A 21,708-nucleotide genomic window follows, 5' to 3' on the forward strand; every position below is an offset into this window, starting at 1 on the left:
CACTTGTGAATCTGATGTGCCTCATTTCCAGAATTACAACGTTTCACATTAAATTACATATTTGTCCAGAACCATTGGTAATGTAAATACTGAATTTAACACTAGACACTACACTGCAAGATAGAATAGATTAGAATAAAATAGAAACTTTACTGTCATAATAAAACTATAATGAAATTTGTTTAGAAGCTCTCAAAGACCAGTAGCCTCAGAAGAATAAACAAGAAAAATAGAATTTACATAGTGTATAGCTAAAAATAATACCACTGTAGAGCAGTATATATACAGTGGAATTAAATAATGCAAACAACAGTGCAAAATAGAGTTTAACCAAGCATAAGTCATTTAGCAGCAATGCTTATAAACCTACAATAATATTTCTGTTAGGAAGAAACAGGAAAACAGAGCATTGATAGAAATAGCATACATCACTTAATAGTAACTCCTAAATGTGCAAAAAAAAAAAAAACACAAGTGATATATAGACTAGCCAATTATATTTAAAATATGTTTTTAAATAGATGTTTAAATTTAAGTAAATCTTGCATAAGGATTAGACCTGAGTTGGTGCTAGATTGTGCATACATCTACAGTATGCATTCAAACACTGCCTGCATAACACATCCTTAAAACATATCATGATCATTGCCATAAACAAGAGCTGAGGAGGAGAAATCACCTAGGTTTCAAAATGAAAGCTGCTACTTTGTAAATATTTAAAAAGAAATCATAATAAATGTATCATAATCTTCATTCCTTTATATACTCTTCTCCTGAGGTGACGTGAAGTGCTTGCTCTGGCAAGATAATCCTAATAATATCCTTTAGTGTGTGATGCACTAGGATTTTAAATTCCTGTAGTGTGAGCATGTTTAAGATTTGAGAGAAGAATATCTGACAAGATTCTCCTTATGTGTGTGCTGCAACCAGATTTCATAATCTGCCAGGATTTAAAAAATCCTGTAGTGTGAGCCAGGCATTACTGAAGCTACTGGTGTGTAAAACCTGTTATTCACCTTATAAATAATAATAATAAAAGCTATACAAGCTTATTTAAGGCAGATGGTAAAGATGGAAGATGGTATTTCTAGAAAAATATTGCTATTTTTAAATGTTACAATTTTATTGGTGTGTAACAGCTCAAGTATAGCATACAGTATAACCTCATTAACTCAACACTCTGGTCCCAGAAAATACTTGTAAAATTGGCAGACAAGCCTCTGCGTGAAAGCTAACATGTCCGGTAAATGTTCTGGGATCGCTCCTGAAAAGGGGACCTAGTAACATTCCTGTAAAATACCGTAAAAAGCCCTCAGTGTGAACAAGACACAGAACCAGTGCCGTAATGGGCGTGTCGTAGTGAGGACGCATGTGTCTTCACAACAATGAATTTATGGTTCAGCTCTTTAAAATGAGCGATTTACATGCAGATCAACATAAACAACGAGAAATGACAGCAAACTGGACTGAAGCAGATATCAGGTAGCTCGCCACTATCGACGCAGAAATGAGATCATTCACCAGCATAGAACGGCGAGTCAAGCGCTCCTTTATAGTCTTATCATAAACAAAAACGCAGGCGAATGGTTTCTGGAGAGAGAAATAATGTTTAATAAGCAAACTTAAGACACTGCGGAGAAGAAACTACCAACTGCAGGACTTTAAACACGTGACATGTCTCTCAGGGATCTTTCCGGTATCTGTGGGAATGCACTGTATTTTGTATCACCATAGTCCCTTAACAAATGTAAATGCAGGGAATGGGATTCAAGTTGAAAAACATTTCCCCCCATTTTGTGTCTTCCCCACTTCTCATCCAAAGTTACACCCTTGGGATAGAGTAGGAGTATTTTGGGAAAATGTCTGCGATTCTGGGCTTTTTTTTTAATCTGTGCAAAATTTGATTACTGATAATCTTACAACCTCTCTTACTGGTAAATTGGCAACACGGATTTACCGGAAAGGTTCTGTTCACACATGACATGTTAACTGCAATTTACCAGTAAATTACCAGTAAAGACTGTATAGGTGAAAGGGACTAGTGTTTGTCAGATGAATGTAAAATTTATCCAATCCATGTTTAGTAAAAAATTATTTGATGCAAAAATAAACTAGCTAATAGGCCGACTGTATAGTGTTGTACATGTGTTTAATATCGGTATCGGCCAATTGTTGTCTGTTTAAATCGGTATCAGCAAAAAAAAAAAAAAAACATATCGGTGCATCCCTAGTTCAGATTATTAAACAAAAAAGGAACCAAAAAAAAAACAAAACTATTTATCACTGAAGAAGAAATTAACAGTTTGATACCAAATATGAATGGTTTAAGTTATTAAGTTGTGATTCATGTAGATAGCAGCAAATCCTTAATCAAACTAAAACATCTATATATCATAGGTGTATTCTTAGATGAGAATACAGCTTATTTAAAAGGTTTCAAAAAGAAAAACCAACATGCATCAAACATGCATACAGGTATTTACAGGGAAAGGACAGTTTTGGTTTCTTCAAAGACATTTCTTAAGTCTCTGCTGGGCCATTTCACACCTTATCAGCTCTCTATCCAGCTTCAGAGGGGGTCGTTAATGTCAAACCGAGATTGTTGGAAAGTTTTTTTGGGGGGGGAGGGGTAGGAACAGATGTTGAGATCAAGAGACCTTAGGAGATTAAGAGGGAACTTTAGTTATGATATTATAATGCAACTTTAATCAGATCCCAGAGTTATAGCACCAGCCATATGCTACAATATTAACAAAAAGTTTTATTCCTGTTGATTTATTTGATGTGCAATGACTAGGGATGTGCATTTATGTCTTTTTTTCATTTCGATTAATCCATAGGTCTAAAAAACGAGTACTCAATTAACTGGGGGCAGGGCAATCATAGGGGCGGAGCGTATACGTCATGGTGAAACTAAAAATATTTATATTAAGAACACTCAAATAAAACTTAATTTTGAAGAAACTATTACAGAACAAAGAACATGCTAGATTATTAATTAATTAAATGTTTTTAACATAAACCTCTAACAGGAAAAGCTGCGTGATGAAGTGAAACTAAAGGGTCAATAAACACAAACTAATGCGCTTTCTAAATGGTGCTCTCTACATAATATTAAGCCTTATACAACATAAATGTATTATACAACCTACATATATCTGCACAAAATGCAAAACTTAACTCTTTCACCGCCAGCGTTTTAAAAAAAAGTTGCCAGCCAGCGCCAGCGTTTTTTATGATCTTCACAAAGTTTAATGCTTTCCAGAAAATGTTCTTCTTTAAATATATAAACATACAATATATCAAATGAAAGAACAGACCCTCTGCTTTCAAACAAAAAAAACCCGTTTCATCCTACCTTCAGTAGTTCTTTTGTAATCAGCTTTTGAATATGGGTAAGTTTCTGCAAAAACACCAAGTTTTGAGCAAAAAGCAGAGATAATTCAATTTTTGTAGTTTTCATAGAGTTCCCATTCAGAGCGATCTTTAAAACAGACACGGACATGCAGCTGCTTGCCATAGGGCAATACTTCCAGGTTTAAAAAGTTGCAGGAGGTGGATAATAGCGGTATTGCGGAAAGACGGAAATACTCGTCATTGGCGGGGAAGCGTTTTCTCTTGATGGACGAGATATCTCGTCAATGGCGGCGAAAGAGTTAAAGTTATGTACTAGACAGAAAGTTTAACTCCTGTTGTGGATGTGCACCATAACAGCGCACTTTAAAATACGTCCAGCCAAAGCACGAGCTTGAGAACATTAAGCAGCTTTTGCTATCATTTTAGCGATTAGCGTCGCGTCGTCCTCTCACCTGTTGTCAGTCAGGATGTATGCTCGTATGGCTCCCTGGTATCTCTTGACATATGATGTTTAAACATGAGATGATATAAGGGAACTTGCGACAGCGCTGTTTTGCATCTGACTGACTGTATTTTCGTCCTATCGAAGTGAATCCCAAAATCAGGACATCCTTTTAAACCATAGTGCCTCAGTGATGCGGCTTCACAGCATTGCGCGGTCGTTATCGTGAACGATCATTGATGCCACGTTCGAGTACTCCAGCAATCGAGTACTCATGCCCATCCCTAGCAATGATCCAGCTGTAATAACAGGACTGACATCTGTCTTCTGTCTATATGTGTGAATCTAGAAAAAGATACAGAATCTCAATTCTTCATCCTTCTTTGTGTAAATAAGAGTGAAAAGACAATTTAATTGTTTTATGTTTCTTTCAGATGTGAAGAGTGATTCATGTTTGGATATAGAAATAACGTCCTCAACATCAAAAGAGCGACTGACAGCACAAACTCTTTCCTGCATCACCTGTGGAAAGACATTCAGCTCACAGAGACTTTTAGAGAGACATGAGAGAAAACACACAGAACAGAAACTCTTCACCAGATCTGAGATCAGCTTTACTACCTTACAAGAGAAGAAACTTCATTCAGAAGACCACAGAGAGCAGAAGAAGAAGAAGAAGAAGAAGCAGTTTCACTGTGAGCAGTGTGGGACGATTTGTGTCTCTTCCTCTGATCTAAATGTTCACATGAGGATACACAATGGTGAAAAGCCTTTCTACTGCACTGAATGTGGAAAATACTTTAGAACCAAATCCAATCTTAAAATTCATCAGAGACTTCATACAGGTGAAAAACCTTTCAAATGCTCTCAGTGTGACAAGACGTTTGCTCAGTCAAGTTATTTACAAGCCCATGAGAAAGTTCACACTGGAGAGAAACCTTACGTCTGTGATCACTGTGGAAAGAGCTTCTCTAATTCATCTAATTTAAGAATTCATCAGAAGGTTCATACTGGAGAGAAACCTTATCACTGTAGTCTCTGTGGGAAGAGTTTTAGTGCAAAGGCTATATTACTAAATCACAAGAGAATTCATACAGGGGAAAAACCTTACAAATGCTCTCAGTGTGACAAGACGTTTGCTCAGTCAGGTTACTTACAAGTTCATCAAAGAGTTCATACTGGAGAGAAACCTTATCACTGTAGTGTCTGTGGGAAGAGTTTTAGTGTAAAGCATACATTACTAAATCACAAGAGAATTCATGAAAAATCTTACAAATGCTCTCAGTGTGGCATGACCTTTACTCAGTCAGGTTACTTAAAATCCCACCAGAGAGTACATACTCCAATGAAATCTTATCACTGTAGTGTTTGTGGGAGGAGTTTTACTCGCCATGGCAGTTTAGTATTACACCAGAGACTTCATACAGGTGAAAAACCTTTCAAATGCTCTCAGTGCGACAAGACGTTTGCTCTGTCACGTTACTTACAAGCCCATCAAAGAGTTCATACTGGAGAGAAACCTCATCACTGTAGTTTCTGTGGGATGTGTTTTAGACAACAGTATGCCTTAATAATTCACAAGAGAATACATACAGGTGAAAAACCTTTCAAATGCTCTCAGTGTGACAAGACGTTTGCTCAGTCAAGTCACTTGAAAGCCCATCAGAGAGTTCATACTGGAGAGAAACCTTAACTTTGTCTGTGGGAAGAGTTAATCAACAGTATATGTGATTTCTTAAAAATGTGAGTGTATATGTTATTCTTTTTTAACTGTGTGACTATGAGGTGGTATATTTGATTGACTGGTGCTTCGCGATTATGATGTAATGTGATTATAAGGTGGCTTATGTGATTTCTTAATTATGTGACCATGTGGTGGTTTTCATGCAAATCCCTTAACTAAGGGATTATGAATTAGTATATGGACTGTGTGACTGTGAGGCTGTATATGTAACTCTACTAGGGGTGTAACGGTTCTCGGTAAAGAATCTAATCTTCCCGTCATCCTCCCACGGTTCAGGACGCACGTGCACCGTGTTTGATTCGACCACGCATTTCTAATATAGTTTGGTGAAAAAAACAATGCATAAAACTGCTAATGTAGGGTTCTGAATAAGCTCTGCGTATGTTTACGTGAGAGTACCTGTCCAATCAACTCATAGTATGCAAATCTGTTGCCTACCTCACAGTTCCTCCTCACGTGTTGGTGTGTGCGGTGCGGACCGTTTAGTGCAGCAAGCGAAGGAGAAAAGACGCTAATACATGCACCGCTAGCTTCATTTAAGTCTACTGCAGCAGCGATGCTCAAGAAAACGAGGACAAAACTGTAAAATTTGTGAGTGTCGTATGCTCAAAAACTTTAAGATAGTGGCATAAAATATAAAAAGTAACCCAGTGTTCTAAGCTATTTTATGTGAATTTTGAAGTTACTGTAATGTTGGCTACATGTAGTATAATAAAACAAGTGCTCTTACATGAAAATTTTGATTTTGGCAGAGGTTAAAAACGACTAAGGTTTTTATTTGTGTAAAGAAGCCTGTTGTGACCAAAGTGTAACGAAACGTATCGAACCGCGACTCTAAAACCTTGATATGCACCGAACCGTGAGTAATTTGAACCGTTACACCCCTAGTAACTACATATCCATGTGAATGTTAGACGATATACGTGATTTTTGTAATTGTGAAGATGCGGCACACACTATTGCCCAAGAAAAATTTCCCCAAGAGGACAATAAAGTGTATCGTAACAGTCAAACTTTGTAAAGCACCAGGGACCTTAATAAGGTTATGACACCGAAAACTTTAACTAAAGTTTTAAATATTGTTAAAAGTTATTAGTAAAATAAGAGCAAATCAAATTTAGAGCCTGACAGATATGCATTATTTTTGGGCTGATACAGATATTTGGGGGGTAAAAAAGGCAGATATGATATATCGGCCGGTATCTTTATCTGTATATTATACTAAAGTACTGTACATAGAATACACTATATACATTAACAGACTAGATTTATACTATATAAAAATAAATAATTTTTTGCAATGATCACTCACAAATGTGGTGATCAAACACTTATAATGACGTGACAAAGATATGTCATATAGGCAGGTGTGTTTAACAAGTTAACAATAAACTTTATTATCCAAAATGATTCTGACATCAGTGCAGAAAACCATAAACTTGACTTATTATGAATAACTTTAAAACACAAACAGAGCAAAAAATGTAACTTAAATCATTGGCCATTTTGATGAGAGTAATGATATTTCGAACTTGTATTGAAAAGGAAACTTGTTACTCAACTGCTTTTTCCTATTTTCAAACCATTTTCGCTTCGGTTTAGGGTTAGATTTGGTGTTTGTGTTAGTATGTAACTTCACCTATTTGTTTATATTATTTTTTCTGATTTATTCTTTTATATTTTTTAAACTTTAAAAAATTGTCGCCTGGCGTTGGGGTTAGAGTTGAGTTTGGGTAAGGATGTCATTTCATGTGAATCTAACCCTAAACCGAAGCGACAATGGTAAGAAAATAGGACAAAACAGTTAAGTAACCAATTCATGAGCATGCCACGGAAAAAGACAGTCCGTAGCAGTGCCACGGAAAAATGTGGAGATCTGCGAGAACGCCACGGAAAAAATTCTGTGACTATCCCACTGAAATTCGTGATGCGTAGTGTCTGCTATACCTGCACATCATGTTAATGTTAAAGCCTTGCAAAACAACTTTTCTTTGGAGCAATTAGGCAAGTTAAACTCAAATTCGACCATCTTCTTTTCCCAGCTTTGTGCCATTTAAAAAAAATTGTGTAAAGACAGAAGGGTGAAATTGCAAATGTAAAAACCGTCTCGTGAGAATGCCACGAAATCAGCTGTGTGTGTTCATCGTGGAAATTAGTTATTCTACAACCCCAAATCAGAAAAAGTTGGGACACTGTAGAAATTGTGAGTAAAATGTTGAAAAAAGCAAGGTCTTTCCTGAAAGAGACGACATCTGAATGGGATCATATGTATCTAGAACTTGGATAAACCTTTCAGCATTGATGATGCCTTTCCAGATGTGTAAGCTGTCCATGCTACACACACTCATGCAACCCCAAACCATCAGAGATGCAGGTTTCTGAAATGAGCGCTAATAACAACTTGGGTTGTCATTGTCCTCTTTAATCCGGATGAAATTGCGTCACAGCTTTCCAAAAAGAACTTCAAATTTTGATTCGTCTGACCACAGAACAGTTTTTCACTTTGCCACAGTCCATTTTAAATGAGCCTTGCCCAGGGAAAACGCCTGTGCTTCTGGATCATGTTTAGATATGGCTTCTTTTTTGACCTATAGAGTTTTAGCTGGCAACGGCGAATGACACAGTGGATTGTGTTCACTGACAATGTTTTCTGTAAGTATTCCTGAGCCCATGTTGTGATTTCCATTACAGTAGCATTCCTGTATGTGATGCAGTGCCGTTTAAGGGCCCGAAGATCACGGGCATCCGGTATGGTTTTCCGGCCTTGACCCTTACGCTCAGAGATTGTTCCAGATTCTCTGAATCTTTGGATGATATTATGCACTGTATATGATGATAACTTTAATCTCTTTGCAATTTTTCTCTGAGAAACTCAGAAAACAATTTTTCGCCGCAGCATTGGGGTAATTGATGATTCTCTGCCCATCTTGACCTCTGAGAGACACTGCCACTCTGACAGGCTTTTTTTATACCAAATCATGTTGCCAATTGACCTAATAAGTTGCAAATTGGTCCTTCAACTGTTCCCTATATGTACATTTACATTTTCTGGCCTCTTATTGCTGCCTGTCCCAACTTTTTTTGGAATGTGTAGCTCTCATGAAATCCAAAATGAGCCAATATTTGGCATGACATTTCAAAATATCTCATTTTCAACATTTGATTTGATTCTACTGTGAATAAAATATAAGTTTATGAGATTTGTAAATGATTCCATTCCTTTTTTACTCACAATTTCTACAGTGTCCCAACTTTTTCTGATTTGGGGTTGTAGCTATATAAGTACCTGTCATTAACCCACACTTGCCTGTAAGTACTAAATATTTATATTGTACATTCATGACAAGAAGTACAGTAGTGCTTCTGTTATTTACAGTATACCTATAAGTATGTACTGTATCTGGTATTACCCAGTACTAGGGGTGAGTCGCTTGACACACTGTCCTGACACACGTACCGAGCTTTCGAAACACTACTGCTTCAGAACAGCGCTCCGAAGCCTAGCTTGAAATTAGGCTGCCACGTGATCTATGGAAATGAAACTTCATTACCTCATTGACACGTCATGCAGGATTCAGGTTTCAAAACACAGTGCACGCTGTGGTCTATCTAGTTAATGCATTAAATTATATATATATATATATATATATATATATATATATATATATATCCCAAGGGTTTTTCCCTCCTTGGAATTATTTTATTTCCCCTGGCTTAAAAGTCCGGGGGGTTTTTTCTCCTAGGGGGTTTTTCAACCCGGGGAGGCAGCCTTTTTGGGCTTAACTTAGCACCCTCTTCTATACGTTACATTAGTAATACGCTCGTTTATAATGTTGGTTCATAGCCCCAGCAAATTTAGCTGCTTATGCTGTTGTGTATTATGTTTTGCTATCTGTCGATTTTCTGTGCTTTTCACTGCTTCTATTAATGTAAAGCTGCTTTGAACCAATTGCCAATTGTGAAAAGCGCTATATAAATAAAATTGAATTGAATTGAAATTTAAATAATTATAATGTATCAATGTCTATTACATTGTATGTGCATGTGTATTGTTGTTCATTAAATATTAATAATAAAACCATGATGACCATGTTGTTTGAGTGTCAATTAACACTTTGCCGACTCAACCATCACTCAATAAAGAATAAAAATACTTCCTCAATCATAGTACCGTTTGCTGCTTGTAGACGCTGTCTGACTAGATCATTCACGCTAATAATTGATTATGGAAAATGCATGAAAGAAAACCCGTTATTCAGTCTGAAGAGTCCCACACAAGTAGTATATGTGAATAAAGTTTGTCTTATTCCAACAACACATCTTCAGTGCTTCGCCATCTACGTGCAAAACACCCACTAACTGTGCAGACAATACTCCAACTTCAGAGGCCCTGTCTGTACCAACTGAAGGTAACATTTCTTTATCTGAATTATTCAGTTAATGATGATAATTACACAAAATAAGCTAAACACTTTTAATAAAAGACAAATAAGTAGTTACAGTTCTAATTTTTTGCATTTAGGACTGAACCCAAACAAACAATTTAGATTGAACATATTAGGCTACAGCCTATTATAGTCTACCTATCTGAACTCTATGGGGTGTAGGCCACATATTTTTTATAGTAGGCCTACACTGTGAACATGTATTGTGAGTGCACACAGTGTGAATTGACTGTGAACTTCATTTATGAATAGTTGACGGGTTACTTTAGCTCACTTGGCTAAACACTGCTTTTGGGTTCTGCTAATGTGGTCATTGTATTGTGTATCTTTAGGACGGAAGAAAGAGCTTGAAGACGCCCTCCGCAACATAATAGTTAAAGACCTCCAGCCTTTCTCTATTGTGGAAGATGATTAGCCTAGAAATCTAGACGCACCCTAGCGGCCGCAAAATATATTTGCTGCCAGGGTTTAGTCTAGGCACTCACAATACACTTAACAGCTCCAAAAACCAAAATTTGGTCAGGCCAATCACATCGTGTGTAGCGTCTGTGGGGCGGGCTTAACATGATGACGACAGAGCTGCAACGATTCCTACTTGAAAACAAAGAATGGCTGCTGCTGCTGGCGAACAGCTTTCTTTTGAAGCGGCTTTGGCCGCGACTCTGGAGGACTTAGAATTATGTTTTTCTTTGAGAGAAGAGCAAATAACCCTACTGAAGTCCTTTTTAAGCAAGAAAGATGTGTTTGGAGTTTTGCCGACTGGTTACGGTAACTACGTCACCTTCTTCGTTGATCTGATTGGTCATAGCGCTATCCTATTGCGTGCAGAGGCATTTTGAGGGACAACCTTATATCCCGCCCCTTGCATTGAGCCGTTTATGTGAAGAGTTGTCAGACCTTACATCTTGATGTAGGTCTGGCTAACCAGGCTAGAAGATGATGGTTTCGGAGCTTTAGTCAAGAAGCTGGATCCTAGCTACACCCTGTCATCCAGAAAAACACTAAAGGCAATGATGAGTGAAAAGTATGCAGTGGAGAAAGAAAAGGCAGTGGCAGTGGCACAATTACACTACATCCCTGCTGCATGTCTCAAGACCTATAGAGACTTCATCAGGGTCGGACTGGGATCAAAATTCGGCCCTGGCAATTACCTCGTGGAACGGCCCACCACTGGACCGACGACACCCCCCCCCACTCCACACACAAGCCCACCGATACCAAAATCGCCCCTCTACCCCAATGCTTAGATTTATTGAACATTTATATTAATTTCACAGTATAGTTAAAATTCAACCACCTCAAACTCTATTTGCCATGAACAAAGCTGACACTGTTTGTCGAAGCACCACAAAAACACTTTACTATTTTTGCACTGTTATATGAAGCAATACTTGTGTAGATGACCCCTTTTATCAAACTCTATTGAATACAATAATATGTAAAGTATATTAATGATAGACAGTGCAGGTCTATAGATTATAAATAGGTCTATAGATTATAAATGTGACTGGTGTTATATGGTTTATGTAGCTTTCTTCACTTTATATTAGATAGAGCAGAAGCAGTAAAAGTGCCTCTCTTTCTATTTCTCTCTTGCAGATCAAAAGATTACCATCTCTTATATCTAAAATGTTTGCTCAAAAAGCAAAGATGGTTAATTAATAATATTTATAAAAATATAAGAAAGAAAGTGCATTGTGACTTTCAAAACAAGAGCCAGTTGTTATAGCCTATAGCCATAGAAACCAGAGCTTTAACGCATTAGCGCCGACTGGTCGATCAGACCCAGGACCCGAAGTAGCATAATTAAACTGGGACCGACCGAGACCCAACTGCCCCTTTAAAACATAGACCCGGAACTGTATGGGTCCTCTGTGAAGACCTCTAATGCAGGGGTGTCAAACTCATTTTAGGCTGTGGGCCGGATGGTAAATAACGCCATGAAGTGCGGGCCGGATAATTTTTTTAAACCTTAGTGTGCTGATAATTGTGTTAAAATTAACTTAACAAACCAATTAATTAGTTTGTTTAGCAAGAAAACCAGAGAAACACACAGCTCTGTGAAAACTACATTTCATAAGGTCACACTCATACTGTACATATTATACACACAAATTTACATCTGAACAAAACCCACTGGCCTTATAGGTTGAAAAGCTTTAATTTAACTTCTTTTGCCTTAATGCCAAAATTATTTATGAACCATTCACTTTTCTTTGGAATATATTTGTAATGAGAACAGTCATTTAGAAAATGCTAGATGGGGCAGTGGCCCAAAACAAAAATGGGACTATGGGGGGGTGGTACTATTATTATGGTTTTAATAAAGTATTATAAATATTATGTGTTATAATACTAGCATTAACTTAGACAAGTGATTATAATGGGAAATATAATAAGAATTAAAGTGTGACAATCTGCTAAATATTCAATATGATTTACCTGCTGGCTTGATGGAGCTTTGAATCCATGTTTGCAATGTTGAACTGCTGCTAAAAGCCTCTCTTTCCGTTCTCTGTTGTTATTTTGTGAAGGCATTGGTGTTTTTTGTATTTTTTGTCTACAAAGTGTGCCAACAACAGCAAATTTAGTGTTTATATTAACTTAGATCTGATCGGGAACATTAAATCGATTAGACAAGCATTGTAACGTAAATAAGAATGTGGATATTTTGGTTTTGTTAGCTTGCTAAGTTGTTAGCACTTTTAGAACACTGACAGCAAATCATTACCGGAAGAAATACATAAACATACTTACAAATTACTAATTCTGCGGTTTAACAACTGATATAATGTAATGAATCTACCTATTAATGCAACGAACTTCGGAAACTGTCGTCTTCGCTCTCCAGGCAGAGAGTGGACACAGAGATGCTGCGGAGCGGGCGAGAAAACACGAAGTGGATCACCGGAATCAGTGGATCTTTAGCGGAGCGGTAACAATAAAACGGCAAGTTTTTTGGGCACCGTGTTTAGTCTATGTTCCGCGTTTTGCTGCTTTCCGCAAGTCTCTCATATTAAAAACGAACTAGACACCCGTCTAAAAGGGTTTTTAAAATATGTATTTAATATTTAATAATACTGTATAAATCATCACGCGGGCCGGATTGGACACCTTTGCGGGCCGTATCCGGCCCGCGGGCCGCATGTTTGACACCCCTGCTCTAATGCATACAACTCTGCTTAAGTTCAGAAACATGGACACAACGTGACACTGAGCTTGCCTCGGCTCACACCCAATTCATAGAGAAACAGAGAGCACGCGAACACATACCGAACTCGTTGGAAGAGACACGTGCTCGCACTCAAATGTCATTATCAAATAGTGTCATTATCACGGAAGAACAAAAAAAGTTATGCCAGATATATTTGGCCGGTTGTTAATATACCTGGGCGACTTTTTCTCGCGGATCTTCTCCGCTCCCCCTTTCTTCTTTTTGGAGCCTCTGTTGTCCATAATGATTTTTCTTAAGTGCAAGGCTAAATGATGCGCTATCATCACTGTATATTTCCCCATAAACCTAGCGGCTGCTTGGACAAATCCATTTGAGGGGTGGGGCATGGGTGCGCGATCGTAACACACACTGAACCTGTCATGAAGAAGCCGAAAATATTTTCCTATCACCCTCCCCCAAATCCAAATGCAACTGCATTTATACATGACGGGCCGAAAATAAATAACTTAAACATTTTGGCATGAAAAAAAATAAATCTCGGAGGCCACCGGCCCACGTGTCGACCGGCCCACCGGGCATTTGCCCGGTTGTACAGATTACCAGTCCGAGCCTGGACTTCATCTTACATTTTGATTAAATTATTAAGCTCTCCCAGATATTTCACCTGTTTGCCAAAAACGACTAATTATCTCATTAGGAATGTCTGACACCGGTGTGCACATATGATGTAATAGACTTGCCAGACATTAAAGTTTGACAGGCATAGCAACAGTAACTGGGGGGGGGGCTTAGCGAAGGGTCAATCAGTTGATGCTTTAATTTTTCATAAATTGGGTAAGAACGCCACCTAGTGGATAATAGCAGAATTATAGATTACCATAAAATCTCATCAGGGAAGCGTTTTCTCTTAAAGGGGCCATGGCATGAAAATCTGACTTTTTCCATGTTTAAGTGCTATAATTGGGTCCTCAATGCTTCTATCAACCTAGAAAATGTGAAAAAGATCAACCCAGTAACTTAGTTTTGGTAAACCATTCTCTACAAAGCACATGAAAAATAGGTCGTTGAAATTTGGCTCGCCTTATGATGTCATAAGGGGCTCTTATTATAAAATACCACCCCTTAATCTGCACTATCCAACCACAGCACTGCCATTAAGTGCAGAAAAAAGTACAATTGAGTTTTAATTGCAACAAACCACCATCATTTTGATCACTTTGTTTGAATTTTATCAGCTCATTTGCATTTTAAAGGACACACCCAAAACAGGACATTTTTGTACACACCTACAAAGTGGCAATTTTAACAAGCTATAATAAATTAATTATATGGTATTTTGAGCTAAAACTTCACATATGTGCTCTGGGCCCAGTTTTTCAAAAGTAATCCACTAGGATTTTGGATAATGGATTGGATCAAATCTTGAAAATGGGTTTTTCAAAAGAAAAAACGGATTACATAATCGGATTAGATCACGTAATCCAATCTTGGTTTTGACCCGGATCAAACCTTTAGTTTAGGTTTTTCAGAACTTTTTTGTAGGATTTGAATCACTTTGATCCAAAAAATCTGGATTAAACTGATCCCATTAGAAGGGTGGATTCAGCGTGGATTTCATGCCCAAAATGTAATGAAAACTTTAAAAATGTATCAAATAATACTATATTTGGATTATGCAGTATCTTACAAGATATCCTATTTATTTAATTTTATTTAACGTATTCGGCCTTTCAGTATAGGCCTACAGCAAATTAGAAAGAGTTTGGCCTCATAAAATAATCCCCCAAACAGCTGTCAAAATTGACCAAAAACAATACATTTTATTCTGTCACTAATTGAGATATATATATATATATATATATATATATGAAGAGTTTCGTTGCAAAACGAGATAAATCCGTTTTTTAATTATTCAGAAATCTAATTTTTTGGTTGTGCATTCCAATTAATTTCAATTCAACTGCAGTTGGTTTGTTTTGATTTAAACCTTCATAGCTTAAAAATACAGCTAGGTACCATAAAACAAAATATTAACATGATAACATAATAATAAACATGTTTTGACAAAAATGTTAAAAACGGATTTATCTCGTTTTGCAACAAAACTCATTATGTTCAGTGTTTGTGTTGTAGGTGTCAGATGAGTAGACTGCTGGAAGAGGATGGGGTGGGGTTTTTCTTGTTTTTTATGTGTGTGCTTTCATTTCAAATAAAATAAACTTATATTGACCCTAGACTGGCTATTCTACTTTTTGCTTTTTACATATCTATAGTTCTACATTGTGATTTCCAATCCTGTTTGAGCACTGGTAATCCAGATTTGGTGAACCTGAAAAGGTTCTATCTGGATCAGATTGATCCAATCGATGTTGCTTTGAAAAACTGGCTCAAAAGTAAGCTGGATTACGTGATCACGGATCGCAAAAAAAAGGATTACTAAATCCGGATCAATTTTATCCGGATTAAACCTTTTGAAAAACCGGCCCCTGGGGACACCAAAGATTTAATTGACATCTTAAAAAAGTCTTGTGACTACATAACTCGTCAATGGTGAGGAAACGGTTATATCATGAATATGTGGCCATGATTTTAAAGGATAACATTAAATGTTTACACGTTAAAACATCTGGCTCATTAAAAGTAGCTATCATTTTAGATATCAGCTAAATAATGGCCACTGAATCTTAATGAAACATCACCCACCTTGTACCATTTGATGTGGTTGATGTCCTCTTCTGGTTGTGACGCAGGCCCGGTACTAGGCTTGCTGGACTGGGGGGGCAGTCAGGATTTTTGGGTGGGCAGCCATTTCTTGCCTAAAATGATTCATACACTAAATTATGGATGTTTCAATCCAATATCATTTTGCATAGGATATGTCTTAAAATAAAGTGCCATTTATATGTCCTTTTACACGTTCAAATTTTAAAACTAGATACGATAAGATTTCTAATGATTTATAATGTTTTAATGATTACACTTAATGTAGTTTTACACATTAAGTCACAGTTAATGAAATCAGGCAAGCAGGTGATATGAATGCAAAGCTGTACATATAGCTATATTTTAATAATGTGTACACTGCATTTAATCTATTATTTCACTTATAGATAAATTAAAGCCATTCTTATACCTACCCAACATATGCCTTTCTTCTAAATAAACACTTTTTTGGGCACTTTATTTCCACTTCTCAAACATTTTCTTCATTTAAAATAATGCATTTTCAATGTGATATGTGATAAGCTATATTTTCATTAATTCCTGACCCTATCATTCTGCTGCAGCAACCTCAAATATCACAACAAAGAACAATGCTTTAAATAATATATATTGAAACATCATGAAAGCAATTTGACATGCATGACAAATTCGTCACAGGTTATCCTGTTCGCCTATAACAGCACCAGACAAAAGCACAAGCCCTAAAATACTGTAAGTGTGTTTGCCACGAGACCAAAGATAAATCAAACTGCTTTGTACATAACACAGCAAATTAGATATTATAATACAACGCAACATTATAAAATACAACGTTTTGCCTTACGATGACCTTGCGGAGTGAAAGCTCCTCCTGAACTTAAAAGTCTGTAGATTTTTGCGTGTGAAGATTTTCTCAAACGCGAGCTGAATGAGCTGATGATGAATGACGATGACAAAACCGCTAAAATTTGAATTTAAAACTGCACGCAATGCTCAGCTGTTACAATACTGTATATTTACTGTATAACCATCTTATATCAATTATATCTACTATATAGTATGCCACAACCAAACTGCATATTCTAATTTTAATAAACAGAACTACGTCTAAAACAAACACATTAAATGCTGCTGGAGACTTGCCATTGGCTGTTGTATTTGAATGAATATATAATGAGGTGAGTCTAAGAAAGAATAAGGGGATATTTTGGGCATGTTTTACTATAAAAAAGTTTCAATTTAATATGTGTTGTGTTATTACGTTTATGTAATACTAAATTGCATCGTTTCGAATATATATTTCAAAGATGCGGGTTTTTTTTTTTTTTGTTACCGTCATAGAGAACAGTAGTACTTTTTCTGTGATTTAAATACTGCTGAAGAGACTACCAATGCTTGAATAAGTTAATCAGACAGTAGTGGGCGTGAGCTGTAAACACTGGCTTTGTCAACAGAATACGTTTTATGTTTAAAGAGACTCTGTTATTTTATGGTTGGCTGGATATTTTTGGGGGGGGCAGAAGGAAAATCTGGGGGGGCAATGCCCCCACGTTAGAAACTCCTAAAGATCTTCCTCCATCGCAGAGCTTTATGTGGTGTTTAATCAGATGGAAGTTTGTTTTATAATTCTTTAATAACAGTAGTTATATCTATAAACAGCGGACATCCATAATGCCATTGCCTAATAAACTGCCTCGGGTGACACTGAACGCTGTGCTGTGGTTACTCATAAGAACACCCGGTTTGCAAAAAAATACAATAGGCCCCCTATTTGCGAGCGAACGCAATATCTTTTCAATTGTTGAAATATAATTTTAAGTCATTGTCTTTGTCTTATATATATATATATATATATTCATCATGTTTGAGAGCAAAACCAAGTAACACTGTCCTGATAATGTAAGTGGGTTCCTGCAAGTTCCTGTCTCTCATCTTAATATGAAAGAAATTAGCCAGGTAACTGTGACCCTGGTACCTTTTGTTTCATTGTTTGAGTTGATTTGTTTATGCTTGGGCCAAGGGTCTGAGTCAAAGTGCTGTTGTGTTTTGAATAACACACCGGATAAAGGGACACAACACAGGTCATGAGCATTACTGTCCTGCCTAATATTTATGTGATTTATTACACTAAAGAGTACATGAGTACAACACACTGCACTAATACAGTGCCATAATATCTTCATCCAAAATAAGGACACTTGAGTAATTTGAGTAGTTTGATTTGTACGTTTGACTGCATTCTTTTTCATTTCTGAATTTTTACTTCAAGTATCTGATAACAGATTGATAAAACTGTCACGGAGTGACTAAAGGCAGGGGAACTAAAAATATGGCGGAACTAAAAATGGCGGAAGTAGTTCCGCCCGGACTGCTTTACCGTAACATCCGGCCAGTTCCGGTTACTCCGGGCAACTGTAATCAGGCGATATCAGCGTCAGGTGTGCTTATTAAGTGTGGCGATTGGGCAGTTCAGAAGGGAAGAGGAGTATAAAAAGAGCATCAGGAAAGCAGGAAGACAAAGTTTTATTCCAGCAAATGTTGTGATGTCTGCTTGCCTACGGGTCTGTGAGTTGTATTTTATTTCTATCTCCCTGTATACTCACCTGTACGCCCAAAGCCAAGTGCCCAGTGTACCTCCCTGTATACTCACCTGTACGCCCAAAGCCAAGTGCCCAGTGTACCTACCTGTATACTTGCCCAATGTACCTACCTGTATACTCACCTGTACGCCAAAAGTCAAGTGCCAAGTGTACCTTCTTGTATACTCACTTGTATACCTTCTAGACGTTCCAGCTACAAGTAGAGGCATACACTTGAATACCTTCTAGACGCTGCATTGAACGCTCAGCGTACCACTCTACACGCAGAAGGTGACTTGCAAGGTACTTACCCACCCATCTCCCAGTATACTTATCTGTTTCTGCTTTACGCCCAGGTAGGGGGGTTGGAGCGTCCAACGGGAACCCACCTGAAAGAGACAAGGAGTGGAAGTTGAGGCTATCCCCCAGCAATTCACGAGAGGAAAGGGAAGATAAAGACAGGCTGAGAGGACCTACCTGCAATCCCCGTGAGAGTCAGAAGTGACTCAGAGATACCCCTTTTAAGAATATCTTTCCCCCCTGTTTTTAATATTTAATAAAGATTTGTTATATTTTATCTTGTTCTTTCGTCTGTTTGGTCATTGGGGCATTTTGGGACCTCATCGGGGTGGAAACTGAGGGAGGGGCGTGACTCACGTCAGAAGTGGTCCGCTCCGACCTGTGACAAAACTATTGGAAAAACTGGAAAAGCTATTATATCACTAAGATGGTATTTACTATTATGTGACAATTTCTTATCTTCTGTTATTACTGTATTAGTTGACTGGTGATTTAAGCTTTTCTTAAAGCAACACTATGTAGTTTCCATGTAAAAATGACTAGCAGCTCCCCCATGTGGTTGAAAAGCGCAACAGTGCCTGGTATCAGACACTCTTCTGCAGGCAGGGGGAGGGGCGGGGCTGTGTTTCCTACCCTCCACCACCACTTTCAGAGTGTGCTTGTAGCAGCTAGGAGGCTGCTCAGGTTGCAGCAACAGTACAATTTGTCCAGTTGAAAGTTGTTCTATCACTGAAATAATTTTAGAGACATTATTTAAAGGTAAAAAAAACTACATAGTGTTGCTTTAAGTTACAGGCTGTGGCTCAATGGCACTATTTTGATGTAGTATTTATATAAATATTTAGCCTACATTCTCATTTCTTATTCAGTATATGATATGGGTTGAGGGTGGTGGTGTGGGGGGCACATTTTTTTCAGGGGCCCAGAATTCTCTAGCTGCGGCCCTGATTTTGGTCATGATGTTCTTTTAACGTTTTATTCTAAGGTGGTTATTTTAACACATTTTAACACAAAACGTCTCACAAATGTTGCATTTTGGTCAGGTTTTGCTTTCGTAGTGAACAGATGTGATTTACATTTTTTACTACCTAGAGAAAATGTGCCAATTAGGTATTTCAAAATGTTTTTAAAACATCCCTTTTTGTTTTTTTTAGGGTGTGGTTTTTAAAGTTTTTAAAATGTTTTGGTGCAACATTACCTTATCACAATAAAATACAACGTTGTGAAAATTTTGTTTGTATTTTTAATCTAGTCATTATCTCTTTGTCCAACGATATCCTTTATGACTTTAAAAGCTTGATGTTTATTATTCTTCAGCAATTATTTTCCCACCCCTTTTCATTTAGTCATTACTTTATACAATAGTTTGTGGTGATTTCTGGCCATAAATGCAGGGGCGTCAGTTTGTGTTGAAAAGTGGTGGGGACAAAAGATCAGATGAAAAAACATTCCAGCAGGACGGGAAAAATATTGAATAACGGCGCATCAAAAATGTGTGGTCCACAACACAAAAATACTCAGCATAAAACCCTCAACAATGTTGACTGCACATGTAACAGTAGCCTGGCTCCGCCCTCCTACGTGCTTCCGCTTAATTTTCATTTAGCTTCAGCAGTACGTCTGGGATGGCTCTATAGAGTTTTGTTTTCTCCTGCAAAAATCTGGAGGACCAATCAGCGAACAGATGGGGGTGGCTAAGAACGATGACGTTGAGGTCGTGCGTCAGTTTGAGTTGTAGTTCAGTAATGGCAGCGGAGAAAGACGTGAGAAAAGCTATTCGGTCCGTTTGTTGCAAAACTGCCGAATATACAGAAGTTAAAGCCGGAGCAAGAACCAGGTTTGCTAAGTTTTGTTTGTCTGATTATTCTGACTTGTTGTTTCCTGACGGTTTCGGTGCATGATATACGTCACGACCACACGTTAGCGATTGGCTTTGGCAGATCCTGAGTGACTCTGGGCAGATCCAATAGTTTTAAACTTCAACAATGCACCCTCCTTAATGGAAGTAACGCTTTGCAATGGAGCATGGCCAGACTCTCTTTACAAATGAGATGAATGTACGAGAGTCTGGTTGGACCAGGCTAATGTAACAGTCCCTGCAACACCACCTCAACCGAACAGTGCAAAAACACCATACTGTAAAAATCATAATTTCAACATGTGACCATGGACCACAAAACCAGTCGTACACTGCAAAAAATGATTTTCAAGAAGAAATGTTCTTTGTATGTTTGTCTTGTTTTCAGTAAAATACCTAGAAATTCTTAAATTAAGATCAAAAATATCAAATGTAAGTGATTCTGTGCATAAAACAAGCAAAAAAATCTGCCAATTGGATAAGCAAAAAATATTGAAAAATTAAATTCAAGAAAAATTCAGATTTTTTGCGTATTGATATTTTTGGTCTAAAAACTAGATTTTTGCTCATCAAGAAAAAGCATCTTAATTTAAGAATTTTTAGATATTTTTACTGAAAACAAAAAAAATACTAAGATTTTTTTTCTTGAAAATCTGACTTTCTTACCTAGTATTTTTGTCTTGTTTTCAGTAGAAAGTAAATTTTTTTAAATCAAGATTTTCTTGATGAGCAAAATAAGTCTAATCTAATAAGAAAATAAGTCTAGTTTTTAGACAAAAAATATACAATTTAAGTGAGTTTGTGCTTAAAACAGGCAAAAATATCTGCCAATGGTGTGAGAAGATTTTGCTTAAATTAAGTGTTTAAGAAAAAAAGAAATCTTATTTTTACATTTTTTTTCTCAACCCATTGGCAGATATTTTTGCTTGTTTTAATCACAAATTCACGTAAAGTTTATATTTTTTGACTAAAAACTAGACTTATTTTCTTAGGTCATTTTGCTCATCAAGAAAATCATCTTTATTTAAGAATTTTAGATATTTCTACTGAAAACAAGACAAAAATACTAAGTAAGAAAGACATTTTTGCAGTTTAAGTCGCACAG

The 21,708-nt window shown here is 37.1% G+C and overlaps 2 protein-coding genes across 2 annotated transcripts in view; both read left to right on the forward strand.

Annotated features, from left to right (window-relative positions):
* The window catches only part of LOC141279842 (uncharacterized), a 190,864-nt gene that overhangs the window by 72,482 nt on the left and 96,674 nt on the right, over positions 1 to 21,708 (forward strand). The gene's annotated exons all lie outside the window — the stretch shown is intronic.
* On the forward strand, positions 1,237 to 9,635 carry LOC141282465 (uncharacterized). The gene is made up of 2 exons (XM_073815454.1): positions 1,237 to 1,243; positions 4,234 to 9,635. Exons 1-2 carry the CDS (start codon positions 1,237 to 1,239, stop codon positions 5,490 to 5,492), a joined length of 1,266 nt encoding a protein of 421 aa, XP_073671555.1. The 3' UTR covers positions 5,493 to 9,635.

The sequence above is a fragment of the Paramisgurnus dabryanus genome, chromosome 8 (assembly GCF_030506205.2).
Source record: "Paramisgurnus dabryanus chromosome 8, PD_genome_1.1, whole genome shotgun sequence".
Taxonomy (NCBI): domain Eukaryota; kingdom Metazoa; phylum Chordata; class Actinopteri; order Cypriniformes; family Cobitidae; genus Paramisgurnus; species Paramisgurnus dabryanus.